Here is a 21,494-nt window from a genome sequence, read left to right as displayed (position 1 = left end):
GGCTCTTTTATGGGGGGCTGTAGGGGCTCTTATATGGGGGGCTGTGGGGGCTCTGATATGGGGGGCTGTAGGGGCTCTGATATGGGGGTCTGTAGGGGCTCTGATATGGGGGGCTGTAGGGGCTCTGATATGGGGGGCTGTAGGGGCTCTGATATGGGGGGCTGTAGGGACTGATATGGGGGCTGTATGGGCTCTTATATGGGGGCTGTAGGGACTCTGATATGGGGGGCTGTAGGGGCTCTTATATGAGGGGCTGTAGGGGCTCTTATATGGGGGGCTGTGGGGGCTCTGATATGGGGGGCTGTAGGGGCTCTGATATGGGGGGCTGTAGGGGCTCTGATATGGGGGCTGTAGGGGCTCTGATATGGGGGCTGTAGGGGCTCTGATATGGGGGGCTGTAGGGGTCTCTGATATGGGGGCTGTAGGGGCTCTGATATGGGGGGCTGTAGGGGCTCTGATATGGGGGGCTGTAGGGACTCTTATATGGGGGCTGTAGGGGCTCTGATATGAGGGGCTGTGGGGGCTCTTATATGGGGGGCTGTAGGGGCTCTGATATGGGGGCTGTAGGGGTCTTTGATATGGGGGACTGTAGGGGCTCTGATATGGGGGGGCTGTAGGAGCTCTGATATGGGGGGGGGCTGTAGTGGCTCTGATATGGGGGGCTGTAGGGACTCTTATATGGGGCTGTAGGGGCTCTGATATGGGGGGCTGTGGGGGCTCTTATATGGGGGGCTGTAGGGGCTCTGATATGGGGGCTGTAGGGGCTCTGATATGGGGGGCTGTATGGGCTCTTATATGGGGGGCTGTAGGGGTCTCTGATATGGGGGGCTGTAGGGGTCTCTGATATGGGGACTGTAGGGGTCTCTGATATGGGGACTGTAGGGGCTCTGATATGGGGGGCTGTAGGGGTCTCTGATATGGGGGGGCTGTAGGAGCTCTGATATGGGGGGGGGCTGTAGGGGCTCTGATATGGGGGGCTGTAGGGACTCTTATATGGGGCTGTGGGGGCTCTGATATGGGGGGCTGTGGGGGCTCTGATATGGGGGGCTGTAGGGGCTCTGATATGGGGGCTGTAGAGACTCTGTTATGGGGGGCTGTATGGGCTCTTATATGGGGGGCTGTAGGGGCTCTGATATGGGGGGCTGTAGGGGCTCTGATATGGGGGGCTGTGGGGGCTCTTATATGGGGGGCTGTAGGGACTCTGATATGGGGGGCTGTAGGGGCTCTTATATGGGGGCTGTAGGGACTCTGATATGGGGGGCTGTAGGGGCTCTTATATGAGGGGCTGTAGGGGCTCTGATATGGGGGGCTGTGGGGGCTCTTATATGGGGGCTGTAGGGGCTCTGATATGGGGGCTGTAGGGGCTCTGATATGGGGGGGCTGTAGGGGTCTCTGATATGGGGGGGCTGTAGGGGCTCTGATATGGGGGGGCTGTAGGGGCTCTGATATGGGGGCTGTATGGGCTCTGATATGGGGGCTGTAGGGGCTCTGATATGGGGGGCTGTAGGGGCTCTTATATGGGGGGCTGTAGGGACTCTGATATGGGGGCTGTAGGGGCTCTGATATGGGGGGCTGTGGGGGCTCTTATATGGGGGGCTGTAGGGACTCTGATATGGGGGGCTGTGGGGGCTCTGATATGGGGGGCTGTGGGGGCTCTGATATGGGGGGCTGTGGGGGCTCTTATATGGGGGGCTGTAGGGACTCTGATATGAGGGGCTGTGGGGGCTCTGATATGGGGGGCTGTGGGGGCTCTTATATGGGGGGCTGTAGGGACTCTGATATGGGGGGCTGTAGGGGCTCTGATATGGGGGGCTGTAGGGACTCTGATATGGGGGGCTGTAGGGGACTCTGATATGGGGGGCTGTAGGGGCTCTGATATGGGGGGCTGTAGGGGCTCTGATATGGGGGGCTGTAGGGGCTCTGATATGGGGGGCTGTAGGGGCTTTGATATAGGGGGCTGTAGGGGCTTTGATATGGGGGCTGTAGGGGCTCTGATATGGGGACTGTAGGGACTGATATGGGGGCTGTATGGGCTCTTATATGGGGGGCTGTAGGGGCTCTTATATGGGGGCTGTAGGGAGTCTGATATGGGGGCTGTAGGGGCTCTGATATGGGGGCTGTAGGGACTCTGATATGGGGGGCTGTAGGGGCTCTGATATGGGGGGCTGTAGCGACTCTGATATGGGGGCTGTAGGGGCTCTGATATGGGGGGGCTGTAGGAGCTCTGATATGGGGGGCTGTAGGGGTCTCTGATATGGGGGGCTGTAGGGGCTCTTATATGGGGGGGCTGTAGGGGCTCTTATATGGGGGGCTGTAGGGGCTCTGATATGGGGGGCTGTAGGGGTCTCTGATATGGTGCTCTGTAGCTGGAACTGCTAAGGGGTCACATAAAATGGTTTCCCCCAATCACTCGCCTGTACTCCATGCTTTGTTGTTGGGATTTATGTCCTGAGTTGGGTTTCTGCTGAGCTTGTTACTGCTCCCATCATGGCGGTCAGAGCTGTCGTTTCCCTACCTCTGTGGAGCCACGTACGGTCCCAGACGCGTCTCCATTGATATCTGCTCTTCGCCAGGTCCTTACATTGCGCGATCACAGGATCACAAGAAGATTGTCTTCTGTGCCGTTCTGACCTATTGTTAGTATTGTACCGCCACCTAGTGGTGAGAGGGCAGTATAGCAGGGGATAAGAAGATCCTGTCCTGTAGATCACAGGGGTTTACTATTATGGAAATCCGTTATGGGATCCCCGGCGGGGTCGTTGGGGTTCAGCTCCACACTAATTATGCGTGTATCATCTGATGGAGATGAATGATGGTTAATCCCCTTTAAGGCCGAGGTCCGGTTGTGTTGTGTACGAGGCGTGAGACGTAGTTCTGAGATGTCGCCTTCCAGGGTAAAATGAGGCGGTGAGATCCAGTGATCGGGGGCAGCGCAGGAGAAGTCAGCACTTTTCTGTGCGGCTTTCAATCTTTTCTCTGGGACCTAAAAACGCGAATCTCTGTCCTGTGCCGACAGTTATTACATAATACTACATCAAAACCTGTGTGCTTCCCTGGTGCAGTGTCCTGCATGGCCTCCTGGGATCCTCTGGAGTTTACTAGATCCTGCGACATCATGATCCGTCATCCTGGGCTCCTCTGGTGTTTACTAGATCCTGGGACGTCATGATCCGGCATCCTGGGATCCTCTGGAGTTTACTAGATCCTGCGACATCATGATCCGTCATCCTGGGCTCCTCTGGTGTTTACTAGATCCTGGGACGTCATGATCCGGCATTCTGGGATCCTCTGGAGTTTACTAGATCCTTGGACGTCATGATCCGGCATCCTGGGATCCTCTGGTGTTTACTAGATCCTGGGATGTCATAATCCGGCATCCTGGGATCCTCTGGTGTTTACTAGATCCTGGGATGTCATGATCCGGCATCCTGGGCTCCTCTGGTGTTTACTAGATCCTGGGACGTCATGATCCTTCATCCTGGGCTCCTCTGGTGTTTACTAGATCCTGTGACGTCATGATCCGTCATCCCGGGCTCCTCTGGTGTTTACTAGATCCTGGGACGTCATGATCCGTCATCCTGGGCTCCTCTGGTCTTTACTAGATCCTGTGACGTCATGATCCGTCATCCTGGGCTCCTCTGGTGTTTACTAGATCCTGGGACGTCATGATCCGGCATTCTGGGCACCTCTGGTGCTTACTAGATCCTGGGACGTCATGATCCGGCATCCTGGGATCCTCTGGTGTTTACTAGATCCTGGGATGTCATGATCCGGCGTTTTGGGCTCCTCTGGTGTTTACTAGATCCTGAGACGTCATGATCCAGCATTCTGGGAACCTCTGGTGTTTACTAGATCCTGAGACGTCATGATCCGGCATCCTGGGCTCCTCTGGTGTTTACTAGATCCTTGGATGTCATAATCCGGCATCCTGGGCTCCTCTGGTGTTTACTAGATCCTGGGACGTCATGATCCGGCATCCTGGGCTCCTCTGGTGTTTACTAGATCCTGCGACATCATGATCCGGCATCCTGGGATCCTCTGGTGTTTACTAGATCCTGGGACGTCATGATCCGGCATCCTGGGATCCTCTGGTGTTTACTAGATCCTGGGATGTCATGATCCGGCATTTTGGGCTCCTCTGGTGTTTACTAGATCCTGGGATGTCATGATCCGTCATCCTGGGCTCCTCTGGTGTTTACTAGATCCTGGGACGTCATGATCTGGCATCCTGGGCTCCTCTGGTGTTTACTAGATCCTGGGACGTCATGATCCGGCACCCTGGGCTCCTCTGGTGCTTACTAGATCCTGGGACGTCATGATCCGGCATCATGGGATCATCTGGTGTTTACTAGATCCTGGGATGTCATAATCCGGCATCCTGGGATCCTCTGGTGTTTACTAGATCCTGGGATGTCATAATCCGGCATCCTGGGCTCCTCTGGTGTTTACTAGATCCTGGGATGTCATGATCCGGCATCCTGGGCTCCTCTGGTGTTTACTAGATCCTGGGACGTCATGATCCGGCATCCTGGGCTCCTCTGGTGCTTACTAGATCCTGGGACGTCATGATCCAGCATTCTGGGAGCCTCTGGTGTTTACTAGATCCTGAGACGTCATGATCCGGCATCCTGGGCTCCTCTGGTGTTTACTAGATCCTGGGATGTCATGATCCGGCATCCTGGGCTCCTCTGGTGTTTACTAGATCCTGGGACGTCATGATCCGGCATCCTGGGCTCCTCTGGTGTTTACTAGATCCTGGGACGTCATGATCCGGCATCCTGGGCTCCTCTGGTGTTTACTAGATCCTGGGACGTCATGATCCGGCATCCTGGGCTCCTCTGGTGCTTTCTAGATCCTGGGACGTCATGATCCGGCATCCTGGGCTCCTCTGGTGCTTACTAGATCCTGGGACATCATGATCCGGCATTCTGGGCTCCTCTGGTGTTTACTAGATCCTGCGACTTCATGATCCGGTATCCTGGGCTGCTCTGGTGCTTACTAGATCCTAGGACATCATGATCCGGCATCCTGGATGCCTCTCTATGCCCCATCGTTACTCTGCCCATGTGATGGTGGACCACCACACTGCACTGCCACAATTATCCAGGTGGTCTTCACCCTGTGGCCCTCCAGCTTTTAGGGAAGTATGATGCCCTTTTTGTACAAGGTAGTACCATATCCCACCACCAGATGGCAGCGCAGCCTCGCGCTATCACCGGATCACAGCCTGAAATCCGACCAGTAAATTCTGTGCTCCTTACTGGACGACTATTTATAGGGACCGGAACCAGATCCGGACACCGACCCCCTGACTTATTATGACCCCCACCTACTGAACGTGATATGTCTGCAGCTTCCAGATCAGTTCTGGATCAGTCACTGATATTATCCGCGGCTCTCGCTGCATTCAGACATTTCTATGAGATTCCCTTATGGGGGCAGCGCAGCACCCCAGGATCTCCAGCTCAGGGGCTGCACATAGGTCCGCTACACTATAACCATTTGTTTACACACACACACCCCCCTTCCCCCCCCCCCCCCCCCGGTCATCTTGAGTGCTGCAGTGTAAAGCATGGAGGACGGAGGATGAGAGCAGCAGCCATGTATGTACACAGTGACTGCACCAGCAGAATAGTGAGTGCAGCTCTGGGGTATAATACAGGATGTAACTCAGGATCAGTAATGTAATGTATGTACACAGTGACTGCACCAGCAGAATAGTGAGAGCAGCTCTGGAGTATAATACAGGATGTAACTCAGGATCAGTAATGTAATGTATGTACACAGTGACTGCACCAGCAGAATAGTGAGTGCAGCTCTGGGGTATAATACAGGATGTAACTCAGGATCAGTAATGTAATGTATGTACACAGTGACTGCACCAGCAGAATAGTGAGTGCAGCTCTGGAGTACAATACAGGATGTAACTCAGGATCAGTAATGTAATGTATGTACACAGTGACTGCACCAGCAGAATAGTGAGTGCAGCTCTGGGGTATAATACAGGATGTAACTCAGGATCAGTAATGTAATGTATGTACACAGTGACTGCAGCAGCAGAATAGTGAGTGCAGCTCTGAGGTATAATACAGGATGTAACTCAGGATCAGTAATGTAATGTATGTATACAGTGACTGCACCAGCAGAATAGTGAGTGCAGCTCTGGGGTATAATACAGGATGTAACTCAGGATCAGTAATGTAATGTATGTACACAGTGACTGCACCAGCAGAATAGTGAGTGCAGCTCTGGGGTATAATACAGGATGTAACTCAGGATCAGTAATGTAATGTATGTACACAGTGACTGCACCAGCAGAATAGTGAGTGCAGCTCTGGAGTATAATACAGGAGGTAACTCAGGATCAGTAATGTAATGTATGTACACAGTGACTGCAGCAGCAGAATAGTGAGTGCAGCTCTGGGGTATAATACAGGATGTAACTCAGGATCAGTAATGTAATGTATGTACACAGTGACTGCACCAGCAGAATAGTGAGTGCAGCTCTGGGGTATAATACAGGATGTAACTCAGGATCAGTAATGTAATGTATGTACACAGTGACTGCACCAGCAGAATAGTGAGTGCAGCTCTGGAGTATAACACAGGATGTAACTCCGGATCAGTAATGTAATGTATGTACACAGTGACTGCACCAGCAGAATAGTGAGTGCAGCTCTGGGGTATAATACAGGATGTTACACATAGGCTTTGGCACAGTAGAGGTGAATAGCACAGGGCTTTCTGAGCAGTCTGTCTGCTCGGTCCCTTGTGATAATGTAGCGGAGTCTGTGGTTTTGCCGTCACTGTGGTTTTGTTTCCCAGAGTCTTGTCTGTCTGATCTCTGCAGCGCTTCTGTTCTGGTTTCTCCTCGGCTCGTGTCTCCAGGTCACTCCGCTGTACAGTAATCAGATGCTACGTGGCGGGTAGGACTGGCAGCAGCGGTGGGTGAGGGGCGGGGGTCTCCGCTGACCACCAGCCGTGCACTCTGCACTGTACGGACGGAGATTAGGAATCCGTCAATCTTTTCCCATCAGACGACGCTGAACATTTCCATTTGGACATTATTTCATAATATCTGTTTCTGAGAAAGCGAAGTGTTAGCTAAAAATGGTGTCTGGACCGGCCCAGGGGGCTGCACGTGGACTCTCGAGGGTCCATACTGACACCTGTCTCCAGCAAAGTCTGATAGATGTCCTGACTGTTCGAATCAGGAGCGCGGGGAACGCTGCGAGACGGCTGGAGGATTTCAGAAGTAGACCGTCAATGTGTTGCGCGGTCTGTGGCCGTCACTGTGTTGGGCGGTCTGTGGCCGTCACTGTGTTGGGAAGTCTATACGGTCACTGTGTTGGGCGGTCTGTGGCCGTCACTGTGTTTGGAAGTCTATACCGTCACTGTGTTGGGCGGTCTGTGGCCGTCACTGTGTTGGGTGGTATGAGGCCGTCACTGTATTGCAGTTCTGTGGCCGTCACTGTGTTGGAGGTCTGTGGCTGTCACTGTGTTTGGCGGTCTGTAGCCGTCACTGTGTTGGGAGGTCTGTGGCCGTCACTATTTTGGGCGGTCAGTGGCAGTCACTGTGTTGGGCGGTCTGTGGCCGTCACTGTGTTGGGCGGTCTGTGGCCGTCACTGTGTTGGGCGGTCTGTGGCCGTCACTGTGTTGGGCGGTCTGTGGCCGTCACTGTGTTGGGAAGTCTATACCGTCACTGTGTTGGGCGGTCTGTGGCCGTCACTGTGTTGGGTGGTATGAGGCCGTCACTGTATTGCAGTTCTGTGGCCGTCACTGTGTTGGAGGTCTGTGGCTGTCACTGTGTTTGGCGGTCTGTAGCCGTCACTGTGTTGGGAGGTCTGTGGCCATCACTGTGTTGGGCGGTCAGTGGCAGTCACGGTGTTGAGCGGTCTGTGGCCGTCACTGTGTTGGGCGGTCTGTGGCCATCACGGTGTTGAGCGGTCTGTGGCCGTCACTGTGTTGGGCGGTCTGTGGCCATCACTGTGTTGGGCGGTCTGTGGCCGTCACTGTGTTGGGCGGTATGAGGCCGTCACTGTGTTGGAGTTCTGTGGCCGTCACTGTGTTGGAGGTCTGTGGCTGTCACTTTGTTAGGCAGTCTGTAGCCGTCACTGTGTTGGGAGGTCTGTGGCCGTCACTGTGTTTGAGGTCTGTGGCCGTCACTGTGTTTGAGGTCTGTGGCCGTCACTGTGTTGGTCGGTCTGTGGCCGTCCCTGTGTTTGTCGGTCTGTGGCCGTCACTGTGTTTGTCGGTCTGTGGCCGTCACTGTATTGGGCGATCTGTGACCGTCACTGTGTTGGGCGGTCTGTGGCCGTCACTGTGCTGGGAGGTCTGTGGCCGTCATTGTTTTGGGCGGTCTGTGGCCGTCACTGTGTTGGGCGGTCTGTGGCCGTCACTGTGTTGGGCGGTCTGTGGCCGTCTCTGTGTTGGGCGGTCTGTGGCCGTCACTGTGTTGGGCGGTCTGTGGCCGTCGCTGTGTTGGGCGGTATGAGGCCGTCACTGTGTTGGAGTTCTGTGGCCGTCACTGTGTTGGAGGTCTGTGGCTGTCACTTTGTTAGGCAGTCTGTAGCCGTCACTGTGTTGGGAGGTCTGTGGCCGTCACTGTGTTTGAGGTCTGTGGCTGTCACTGTGTTTGAGGTCTGTGGCCGTCACTGTGTTGGGAGGTCTGTGGCCGTCACTGTGTTGGGCAGCCTGTGGCCGTCAATGTGTTGGATATCTGTGGCCGTCACTGTTGGAGCTCTTTGGCCGTCACTATGTTGGGCGGTCTGTGGCCCTCACTGTGTTGGGCGGTCTGTGGCCGTCACTGTATTGGGCGATCTGTGACCGTCACTGTGTTGGTCGGTCTGTGGCCCTCACTGTGTTGGGCGGTCTGTGGCCCTCACTGTGTTGGTCGGTCTGTGGCCGTCACTGTGCTGGGAGCTCTGTGGCCGTCATTGTTTTGGGCGGTCTGTGGCCTTCACTGTGCTGGGAGGTCTGTGGCCGTCATTGTGTTGAGCGGTCTGTGGCCGTCACTGTGTTGGGCGGTCTGTGGCCGTCACTGTGTTGGGCGGTCTTTGGCCATCACTGTGCTGGGAGGTCTGTGGCCGTCATTGTTTTGGGCGGTCTGTGGCCTTCACTGTGCTGGGAAGTCTGTGGCCGTCATTGTGTTGAGCGGTCTGTGGCCGTCATTGTGTTGAGCGGTCTGTGGCCATCACTGTGTTTGTCGGCCTGTGGCCGTCACTGTGTTTGTCGGTCTGTGGCCGTCACTGTATTGGGCGATCTGTGACCGTCACTGTGTTGGTCGGTCTGTGGCCGTCACTGTGTTGGGCGGTCTGTGGCCGTCACTGTGCTGGGAGCTCTGTGGCCGTCATTGTTTTGGGCGGTCTGTGGCCTTCACTGTGCTGGGAGGTCTGTGGCCGTCATTGTGTTGAGCGGTCTGTGGCCGTCACTGTGTTGGGCGGTCTGTGGCCGTCACTGTGTTGGGCGGTCTGTGGCCGTCACTGTGTTGGGCGGTCTGTGGCCACTTTGCTTTATATACATGGAGACTAATAACTAGAAGGAAGGTTTCTCCGCTTTTTCTGAATGATTTGCGCCCCCTAGTGCGAGCAGCCGTGCAGGATCACATGTTGCCGGATTATGGGGCGACTAATAGACATTTTTATCAGCGCTGCAGGGATAAGTGCGATGTGGAATATTACATCTAAATTACAAGTAATAAAACTTCATTTTCTGTTTCAGATCAACCCAGATTATCGGGATGTCAGTGACGGAAAAGTTACAGTAAGTCCAAAATTATTAATATACCATTCTTGTATAAAGATAACCTGCCTGTACAACTGTGCAGAATAGTGACTGCAGCTCTGGAGCAATGTAATGTATGTACTCAGTGACTGAACCTGCAGAATAGTGAGTGCAGCTTTGGGATAGAATGCAGAATGTAACTCTGGATCAATAATGTAATGTATGTACACAGTGACTGCACCAGCAGAATAGTGAGTGCAGCTCTGGAGTATAATACAGGATGTAACTCAAGATCAGTAATGTAATGTATGTACACAGTGACTGCAACAGCAGAATAGTGAGTGCAGCTCTGGGGTATAATACAGGAGGTAACTCAGGATCAGTAATGTAATGTATGTACACGGTGACTGCACCAGCAGAATAGTGAGTGCAGCTCTGGAGTATAATACAGGATGTAACTCAGGATCAGTAATGTAATGTATGTACACAGTGACTGCACCAGCAGAATAGTGAGTGCAGCTCTGGGGTATAATACAGGATGTAACTCAGGATCAGTAATGTAATGTATGTACACAGTGACTGCATCAGCAGAATAGTGAGTGCAGCTCTGGAGTATAATACAGGATGTAACTCAGGATCAGTAATGTAATGTATGTACACAGTGACTGCATCAGCAGAATAGTGAGTGCAGCTCTGGAGTATAATACAGGATGTAACTCAGGATCAGTAATGTAATGTATGTACACAGTGACTGCACCAGCAGAATAGTGAGTGCAGCTCTGGGGTGGTATAATACAGGATGTAACTCAGGATCAGTAATGAATCATGGCTGAGGAGCGCGGAGGACGTGTGCCCATCTCTGTGCTGTATATACTCGTATATGTGGCGACCGTCCTCGCTGTCTGCAGTGTCGGTGCGTTCACCGTATCGTCGCGCGCTCCTCTCAGCCTCACAGAGCCTCTTTGTGTCCCCGCTGCTCGGTGCCATCTGGCCGCAGCACAGATTCCTTATTTTGTGCCTCTCTAGAGATCTAATGTTTCGCCGCAGCAGTGACAGCCGCAGCGAAACTTCACACTTCCATTTCTTAAAGGAGCCTCGGATCGGTCACACATATAGGTGGAGATGTCACCGGCTCTGAGCAGTGGAGATCTTGCAGTGATCATGGGGGGGGTGAGGTTTTTTGCACTCATTTCGTAAATGGCTGATAACAGGGAACAATAGCTCTTATTTAATTGACCCAGAATGATATTTTCTGATATTTGGGGCAGCTGCGGTTTAGGATCCAGCAGTCTCATCGATGGTTAATCTTTCTGGGACAATGTTCGCTCTCAGTCGCGGTGAAGCTGCCCACTCCTCCGCTGCCCGCGGGCATGAGTCAGCGCGGGCAGCACGTCGGCTGCGTCTTCCAAGGCGTCTCGAGAGCCGGAGCGTGATGTCTCCGCTAAAAATGGAGATGACTCACGCGTGAGTCAATAACCGAGGTGTTCGTGGAAGCGCGAGTCTGCACAGGGGTTTCCAGCGGGAGCGGAGGAATTAACGCACTTGTCCTCTGAGACCCCCGCTACCCCGAACTGCTCCTGCCGCCCCCGCTCACCGGCCTGTCCTGTTAATTCAGGAAAATGCAGGAATAAAATGAAAAACAGCAACTAAAAATGCATTAAATGTAATCCTCATTTTCATCATCTCTGCTTGCTGTCAGTGAATGAGAAGCCTGAGCGGAGGGTTTGTTACAGTGTGTCAGTGCAGGGAATGTTGAGCTCACAGAGGATTGTCTAGGCGAGTACCATTGTTACAGAGATGAATTACATTATTTTCACATTTCCGTGTCCCTTCTAGAGAGAAGGTGAGATACCAGTGTCCAAAAGGAAGTGGCCTGCGGGGGAGAAGATCATGTTCACACTGGTGTCAGTGCCCCACGGGAACGATATCGCGTCTCTCTTTGAGTTGGATGCCACCACCCTACAGAGAGCGGACTGCCTGGTGCCGAGGTGAGGGTTGTGCTCCTCTGGGGTGTGGCCAGTGGTGAGGGCTGTGCTCCTCAGGGGTGTGGCCAGTGGTGAGGGCTGTGCTCCTCAGGGGTGTGGCCAGTGGTGAGGGCTGTGCTCCTCAGGGGTGTGGCCAGTGGTGAGGGCTGTGCTCCTCAGGGGTGTGGCCAGTGGTGAGGGCTGTGTTCCTCGGGTGTGGCCAAACGTGAGGGCTGTGTTCCTCAGGGGTGTGGCCAGATGTGAGGGCTGTGTTCCTCAAAAATGTTGGCCGGATGTGAGGGCTGTGCTCAGGGGTGTGGTCAGTGGTGAGGTTTGTGCTCAGGGTTGAGACCAGAGGTGAAAGGGTGTACTCCTCAGGGGTGGGGCCAGATGGGATCAGGGGTGTGAGTTGTGCTCCTCTGGGGTGTGGCCAGAGGTGTGAGTTGTGCTTACAGCCACCACTAGAGGGAGCTCTGAGGAGTACATGCAGGAGGGAATCTTTCCTTCTCTCATTCTGTTTTTTCCCTTTCCTTTTCCTTTTTTCCTTTCTTTCTTTTTTTCTTTCCTTGCTTCCTTCTTGTTTTCCTTCCCCTTTTCCTTCTTTCCTTTTATTTTTTCTTCTTTCTTTCTTTCTTTCTTTCTTTCTTTCTTTCTTTCTTTCTTTCTTTCTTTCTCTATTCTTCTTTCTTTTCTTTCTTTCTTTCTTTCTTTCTTTCTTTCTTTCTTTCCCTTCCTTCCTTTTATTTTTTCTTTCTTTTTATTTTCTTCTTTTCGTCTTTCTTTCTCTCTTTCTTTTTCTTTTCTTCTTTCTTATTTCTCTTTTCTTCTTTCTTTCCTTATTTTTTTCCTTCCCTTTTTTCTTTCTTTTTTTCTTTCTTACTTTTTTCTTCTTTCTTTCTTTCTTTCTTTCTTTTTCTTTTCTTCTTTCTTTCTTTCTTTCTTTCTTTCCTTATTTTTTTCCTTCCCTTTTTTCTTTCTTACTTTTTTCTTCTTTCTTTCTTTTTCTTTTTTTTTCTTTCTTTCTTTCTTTTTCTTTCTTTTTCTTTTTCTTTTCTTCTTTCTTTCTTTCTTTCTTTCCTTATTTCTTTTTCCTTCCCTTTTTTCTTTCTTTCTTTTTTTTCTTTCTTTCTTTTTCTTTTCTTTTTTATTTCTTTCCTTATTTCTTTTTCCTTCCCTTTTTCTTTTTTTTCTTCTTTTTCTTTCTTTCTTTCTTTCTTTCTTTCTTTCTTTCTTTCTTTCTTTCTTTCTTTCTTTCTTTCTTTCTCGTCACTCTTCCTTTCTTTCCTAACCCTTTGCTGAATTATCGTTATGTGCAGGAATTCTTACGTGCGGCTGCGACATCTGTGTACGAACACCTGGGTCACCAGCACCAGTATACCCATCGATACGGATGAGGAAAGGCCGGTTATGCTGAAGGTACGGGTCATGTCCAGGCCACTGCAGGATCACCGGCCCTCGCTTACGAGTGGTCACAAGGCGAAAAATAATCAGATTGTCGCGCCTAGAGAATAATAAAAATGATTTGTTCTTATTATTTTATTATATATTATTATTTTATTTATTTTTTGTTGTAATTTTTATTTTTATTAGTTTATTTCTGTTGATTTTTTTTTTTGTGGATGTTTTTTTCAGATCGGAACCTGTCAGACCAAAGAGGACAAGGAAGCCTTCGCCATCATTTCCGTTCCTCTTAGTGAAGTTCGAGATTTGGATTTCGCTAATGACGCCAATAAGGTTTTAGCGTCGACGGTGAAGAAGTTGGAATATGGAACCATCACACAGAACGAGCGGAGGTCCGGATATTCTGTCTGCGCCGCTCGGCTCCAGATAGGCTCACGTCCTCCTAATTATATAGTCGGCCCAGAATTTAATTTGTCAGAGCAGCAGTTTGTGCCTCAGAGCAGCTGTTCCTACTGGAACTGAGGTCAGAAAGTTGCCACCATCATTGACCACATTGAAATATTATCTTTTTTTTCTATACCAAGGTTGATTGGTGCTCAGGGGGATATCACTTACACTGAGGTAGAACAGTCCACATGACAGCACACATCTAACTTTGGGAGCGAGCAGTATAATACCTATGAATTTTACAAACTTTTCTTTTGGCTAAAGAAGCAATATAGAAGCTTATTTTCACAATATTCCCCAAAATGTTGAAAAAACATCTAGAAATTTCTATATAGAGGTAGGAAATATACAGTAGAGAGGTTTGAGTAATTCCCCTCTTATTGCTGCCAGAACTAACCTTCTACAGAAATATAGCAATCCACCAAAAGTTAACCAGTCCAATGGGTAAGATCACTTTGCCTTCCCAAGTACCCTTGTACCCTTGGGTGAAAATTAATCTTGTATTTTATATTTAGAGATGTAATATATACAATACATAGAATGATTGGGTTCGTTCTCTCACTTTTTGGTGCCAAAAAGCAAAAGGTTCAACCGCCTGTAAAAATGTAGGAAATCTAGTCCAATGAGTAACATAAGCCTTCTTTCCTAAGTACCCTTGTATCCTAGGGTGAAAATCATCTTGAAATCTCTGTTTAGGGATGTGAAATGTATAATAAATAGAAAGGTTGGGGTAATCCTTACTTTTTGGGGGGCAAGAAACAGGTAAACGTTCAACTATCTGCAGAACTTTAGGATACGACGAAGAGTTGCCCTTGTCAAAGGGGGAAACCCTTCCCTTCTAAGTAACCTGGTATCCTATGGTGAAAAATCATCAAGAAACACCGATTAGAGGTGTGACATATACAGTGTAGGGGTGTTTTGGGATTGTCCTTCTTTTTGGCGCCATAACCAGCTAAGGACTGACCAAAGTACAGAAATATAGGAAACTATGAAGAGTTGCCCTGGCCAAATGTTCTCCTCACATTTCCTTCCCAAGTATCTTTGACTCATAGGGTGAAAATCATCTTGATATCTCTATTTAGAGGTGTGATAAACGCAATACAAAGAAATGTTGGGGTTGTTTTTCCTCCTTTTGGTGCCTTAATGGGGCAAAGGATGAACTAACTGCAGAAATGTAGGAAACCATGAAGAGATATCCAGGCCATGGAGTCATGTCACTCATCTATTCCAAGTAGCCTTGTATCCTAGGATGAAAAAATAATTTTGAGATTCCTATGTAGAGGTGTATTATATACTGTAGAGAATAGAGATGTGGTTGCCCTTTCACTTTTTAGTGTCAGAATTAACTAAGAGCTCAACTATTAGCAAAAATTTATGAAACGCTAAAGAGTTGGCCAGGCCAAATGGCTGCATTTCGCTTCCCTCCCAAGTACCTTTGAATCCTAAGATGAAAAAACATCTAGATATCTATAATTAGAGGTGTGATCTACGTAGTGGACAGAAAGGTTGGGATTTTCCTTCCTTTTTTTAGTAAACAATTACAGGCTCAACTGTCTCCAGAAAGTTAGAAAATGATGAAGAGTTGCCCTGGCCGAAAGGTCACCTTACCCTTTCTCCCCAAGAAACCTTGTTTAAAATGGTCAAAATCATCTTGAAACTCTATTTGGAGATGTGCTGTATGCAGTGGAGAGGCAGTTTGGGATTTTCCTTTTTTTAGTGACATAACAAGCTAAATGCTGAACAAATTGCTGCAGAAATGTAGGAATCCAAAAAGAGTTGCGTAGGCCAAAGTGTCACATCACATTTCCCTCCCAAGTACCTTTGAATCCTAGGGTGGAAAATCTCCTTGAAATCTCTGTCCAGAGGTGTGATATATACAATGCAAGAAATGTTGGGGTCATCTGTCCTCTTTTTGGTTTCCATAATGTGGCAAGGGATAAACCAACTGTATAAATGTAGGAAACTGAAGAATTACCCTGACCAAGGGGACACAACTCACTTCCCTTCTAAGTACCCTTATATCCCAAAGTGAAAAATTATTTAGAAAATTCTACTTCGAGATGTGCTGTATACTATAGAGAAAAGAGTTCAACTTTCTTCAGAACCATGAAGAGGTGCCCATGCCAAAGGTTCACATCATAATTCCCAATTCTAGGAATCAAGTCCACTATTAGGATACAAATTTAACATTTCTAGGTTACATGCAAACTTGTATCTTAGTGTGAAAAATTATTGTGAAATCTCACTTTCATGTTGTCCTTTATAGTGCCAGAGCTAGAAATATAGCAATACTCAGTTTAACTAGCCAGTTGATTACATCATCCTTCTCTCCCAAGTACCCTTTTATCCTAGGGTGAAAAATAATCTTGATAGTCTATTTAATTATCTGATATATTTAATACAGAAAAATTAATCTTTCCTGTTTTGGTGCCAGAGCCAGCAACAGACTTTCCCAGATTTAACAAACTATTGAAAGTTGCTGAGGCCAAAGGGTCAAACTGCCCTTTTACTTGTCTAAGTACTTTTATATCCTGGGGTGAAATGTGATACTTTATCCTGTCCTGTGGAGTATGAACTTTGGGGCACCCCTTAGTTATTGTGGCTTTGTCCTTTTCAGATTTGTTACAAAACTTCTAGAGGATCTGATATTTTTTGTGGCTGGAGTTCCAAATAACGGTCAAGAAGTGCTGGATGTTGTGGTCACCAAACCCAACCGAGAGCGACAAAAGTTAATGAGGGAGCAGAATATTTTAGCACAGGTGACAAAGTCTAAGACCAGCTTGTCTGAAAATAATACACGTAAATTCTTTATGCTTAGCTATTTTTTATTTATAATTTTTGGGGTCTACAGATTTTTGGCATTTTGAAGGCTCCATTTAAAGACAAGGCTGGTGAAGGCTCCATGCTTCGGCTTGAAGATCTGGGAGACCAGAGATATGCACCGTACAAGTATATCCTCCGGCTCTGTTATCGGGTCCTAAGACACTCACAACAGGACTATCGCAAGAACCAGGTAATCAGCACAGTGCAGCTCTGCGGTGTAATGCAGGATGTGACTCAGGATCAGTAGTATAATGTATGTACACAGTGACTGCACCAGCAGAATAGTGAGTGCAGCTCTGCGGTATAATACAGGATGTAACTCAGGATCAGTAATGTAATGTATGTACACAGTGACTGCACCAGCAGAATAGTGAGTGCAGCTCTGGGGTATAATAAAGGAGGTAACTCAGGATCAGTAATGTAATGTATGTACACAGTGACTGCACCAGCAGAATAGTGAGTGCAGCTCTGGGGTATTATACAGGATATAACTCAGGATCAGTAATGTAATGTTTGTACACAGTGACTGCACCAGCAGAATTGTGAGTGCAGCTCTGGAGTATAATACAGGATGTAACTGAGGATCAGTAATGTAATGTATGTACACAGTGACCGCACCAGCAGAATAGTGAGTGCAGCTCTGGAGTATAATGCAGGATGTTACTCAGGATCAGTAATGTAATGTATGTACACAGTGACTGCACCAGCAGAATAGTGAGTGCAGCTCTGGGGTATAATACAGGATGTTACTCAGGATCAGTAATGTAATGTATGTACACAGTGACCGCACCAGCAGAATAGTGAGTGCAGCTCTGGAGTATAATACAGGATGAGTACAGCATAAGTGATGTGTAGTAAGTACTTTGAATTACTTCTTTATTTCCACTTTATACAATTCTTCTTTGTCCTTCTCTTTCCTCCCGGTCATGTGTCTTGTTACGTTGCACATCACAGGTTCGGCTGTATCTGGTACATGTCGGGATTGTTGCCCCCGGGGTCGGAGCTCTGTCTTTAGTCTTCTCGCTGTGTGAGGGGCAGTGGGATATTCGGTGATCTGCTCTTATACTCTCACCTCTGGTGTCTCCACATCCAGGAATACATCGCCAAGCATTTCTGCGTCATGCAATCACAGATCGGATACGATATCCTGGCGGAGGACACAATCACAGCTCTGCTGCACAACAACCGCAAACTGCTGGAGAAGCACATCACCGCCAAAGAGATCGAAACGTTTGTCAACTTATTAAGAAGGAACCGAGAACCGAGGTCAGAGATCATCTGATTCATGTATTATAGCGTCGTGTATATCTGTGCATCACTGTCATTGTCCTGTGGAGTTATAGTACGGGATGACTATAAAGGGCGATACTGTGTGCACCCCGCAGGTTCCTGGATTATCTGTCAGATCTGTGTGTATCCAACACCACCGCAATCCCTGTGACTCAAGAGCTGATCTGCAAATTTATGCTCAGCCCTGGAAATGCAGATATCCTCATCCAGACAAAGTAGGTTTTATGGTATTCTCCCATTTACTAGTATGTAACTACTGTAATACTGCCCCTATGTACAAGAATATAACTACTATAATACTGCCCCCTATATACAAGAATATAACTACTATAATACTGCTCCTATGTACAAGAATATAACTACTATAATACTGCTCCTATGTACAAGAATATAACTACTATAATACTGCCCCTATGTACAAGAATATAACTACTATAATACTGCTCCTATGTACAAGAATATAACTACTATAATACTGCCCCCTATATACAAGAATATAACTACTATAATACTGCTCCTATGTACAAGAATATAACTACTATAATACTGCTCCTATGTACAAGAATATAACTACTATAATACTGCCCCTATGTACAAGAATATAACTACTATAATACTGCCCCTATGTACAAGAATATAACTACTATAATACTGCCCCTATGTACAAGAATATAACTACTATAATACTGCCCCTATGTACAAGAATATAACTACTATAATACTGCTCCTATGTACAAGGATATAACTACTATAATACTGCCCCTATGTACAAGAATATAACTACTATAATACTGCTCCTATCTACAAGAATATAACTACTATAATACTGCTCCTATGTACAAGAATATAACTACTATAATACTGCTCCTATGTACAAGAATATAACTACTATAATACTGCTTGTATGTACAAGAATATAACTACTATAATACTGCTCCTATGTACAAGAATATAATTACTATAATACTGCCCCTATGTACAAGAATGTAACTACTATAATACTGCCCTCTATGTACAAGAATATAACTACTATAATACTGCCCCTATGTACAAGGATATAACTACTATAATACTGCCATTATGTACAAGAATATAACTACTATAATACTGCTCCTATGTACAAGAATATAACTACTATAATACTGCCCCTATGTACAAGAATGTAACTACTATAATACTGCCCTCTATGTACAAGAATATAACTACTATAATACTGCCCCTATGTACAAGGATATAACTACTATAATACTGCTCCTATGTACAAGAATTTAACTACTATAATACTGCCCCTATGTACAAGAATGTAACTACTATAATACTGCCCTCTATGTACAAGAATATAACTACTATAATACTGCCCCTATGTACAAGGATATAACTACTATAATACTGCTCCTATGTACAAGAATTTAACTACTATAATACTGCCCCTATGTACAAGAATATAACTACTATAATACTGCCCCTATGTACAAGAATATAACCACTATAATACTGCCCCTATGTACAAGAATATAACTACTATAATACTGCCCCTATATTCAAGAATATAACTACTATAATACTGCCCCTATGTACAAGGATATAACTACTATAATACTGCTCCTATGTACAAGAATATAAGCACTAATACTGCTCGTATATACAAGAATATAATTACTATAATACTGCCCCTATATACAAGAATATAACTACTATAATACTGCCCCTATGTACAAGAATATAACTACTATAATACTGCCCCTATGTACAAGAATATAACTACTATAATACTGCCCCTATGTACAAGAATATAACTACTATAATACTGCTCCTATGTACAAGAATATAACTACTATAATACTGCTCCTATGTACAAGAATATAACTACTATAATACTGCTCCTATGTACAAGAATATAACTACTATAATACTGCCATTATGTACAAGAATATAACTACTATAATACTGCTCCTATGTACAAGAATATAACTACTATAATACTGCTCCTATGTACAAGAATATAACTACTATAATACTGCTCCTATGTACAAGAATATAACTACTATAATACTGCCATTATGTACAAGAATATAACTACTATAATACTGCTCCTATGTACAAGAATATAACTACTATAATACTGCTCCTATGTACAAGAATATAACTATTATAATACTGCCCTTATGTACAAGAATATAACTACTATAATACTGCCCCTATGTACAAGGATATAACTACTATAATACTGCCTCCTATGTACAAGAATATAACTACTATAATACTGCTCCTATGTACAAGAATATAACTACTATAATACTGCTCCTATGTACAAGAATATAACTACTATAATACTGCTCCTATGTACAAGAATATAACTACTATAATACTGCTCCTATGTACAAGAATATAACTACTATAATACTGCCCCTATGTACAAGAATATAACTACTATAATACTGCCCCTATGTACAAGAATATAACTACTATAATACTGCCCCTATGTACAAGAATATAACTACTATAATACTGCCCCTATGTACAAGAATATAACTACTATAATACTGCCCCTATATACAAGAATATAACTACTATAATACTGCCCCTATGTACAAGGATATAACTACTATTATACTGCCCCTATGTACAAGAATATAACTACTATAATACTGCCCCCTATGTACAAGAATATAACTACTATAATACTGCCCCTATGTACAAGAATATAACTACTATAATACTGCCCCTATGTACAAGAATATAACTACTATAATACTGCTCCTATATACAAGAATATAACTACTATAATACTGCCACTATGTACAAGAATATAACTACTATAATACTGCCACTATGTACAAGAATATAACTACTATAATACTGCTCCTATGTACAAGAATATAACTACTATAATACTGCCCCTATGTACAAGTACAAGAATATAACTACTATAATACTGCTCCTATATACAAGAATATAACTACTATAATACTGCCCCCTATGTACAAGAATATAACTACTATAATACTGCTCCTATGTACAAGAATATAACTACTATAATACTGCCCCTATGTACAAGAATATAACTACTATAATACTGCCCCTATATTCAAGAATATAACTACTATAATACTGCCCTCTATGTACAAGAATATAACTACTATAATACTGCCCCTATGTACAAGGATATAACTACTATAATACTGCCCCTATGTACAAGAATATAACTACTATAATACTGCCCCTATGTACAAGAATGTAACTACTATAATACTGCCCTCTATGTACAAGAATATAACTACTATAATACTGCCCCTATGTACAAGGATATAACTACTATAATACTGCTCCTATGTACAAGAATATAACTACTATAATACTGCCCCTATGTACAAGAATATAACTACTATAATACTGCCCCTATGTACAAGAATATAACTACTATAATACTGCCCCTATGTACAAGAATATAACTACTATAATACTGCCCCTATGTACAAGAATATAACTACTATAATACTGCCCCTATGTACAAGAATATAACTACTATAATACTGCCCCTATGTACAAGAATATAACCACTATAATACTGCTCCTATGTACAAGAATATAACTACTATAATACTGCCCCTATGTATAAGAATATAACTACTATAATACTGCCCCTATGTACAACAATATAACCACTATAATACTGCTCCTATATACAAGAATATAACTACTATAATACTGACATTATGTACAAGAATATAACTACTATAATACTGCTCCTATGTACAAGAATATAACTACTATAATACTGCTCCTATGTACAAGAATATAACTACTATAATACTGCCATTATGTACAAGAATATAACTACTATA

At 45.9% G+C, this 21,494-nt stretch overlaps 1 protein-coding gene across 1 annotated transcript in view; it reads left to right on the top strand.

Moving 5' to 3' along the window:
* Positions 1–21,494, top strand: part of ITPR2 (inositol 1,4,5-trisphosphate receptor type 2) — a 260,824-nt gene that overhangs the window by 72,232 nt on the left and 167,098 nt on the right. The window contains exons 10-17 of the mRNA XM_077266872.1: positions 9,722–9,763; positions 11,561–11,712; positions 13,005–13,104; positions 13,321–13,481; positions 16,154–16,295; positions 16,388–16,549; positions 17,453–17,625; positions 17,745–17,864. Of these exons, the coding sequence (XP_077122987.1) occupies positions 9,722–9,763; positions 11,561–11,712; positions 13,005–13,104; positions 13,321–13,481; positions 16,154–16,295; positions 16,388–16,549; positions 17,453–17,625; positions 17,745–17,864 (1,052 nt within the window). The remainder of the gene's footprint in view (positions 1–9,721; positions 9,764–11,560; positions 11,713–13,004; positions 13,105–13,320; positions 13,482–16,153; positions 16,296–16,387; positions 16,550–17,452; positions 17,626–17,744; positions 17,865–21,494) is intronic.

Source organism: Ranitomeya variabilis, chromosome 5 (genome assembly GCF_051348905.1).
Source record: "Ranitomeya variabilis isolate aRanVar5 chromosome 5, aRanVar5.hap1, whole genome shotgun sequence".
Lineage (NCBI taxonomy): Eukaryota > Metazoa > Chordata > Amphibia > Anura > Dendrobatidae > Ranitomeya > Ranitomeya variabilis.
The sequence above is the reverse complement of the archived record's forward strand: the minus strand, read 5'-3'. Positions and strand labels throughout refer to the sequence as shown.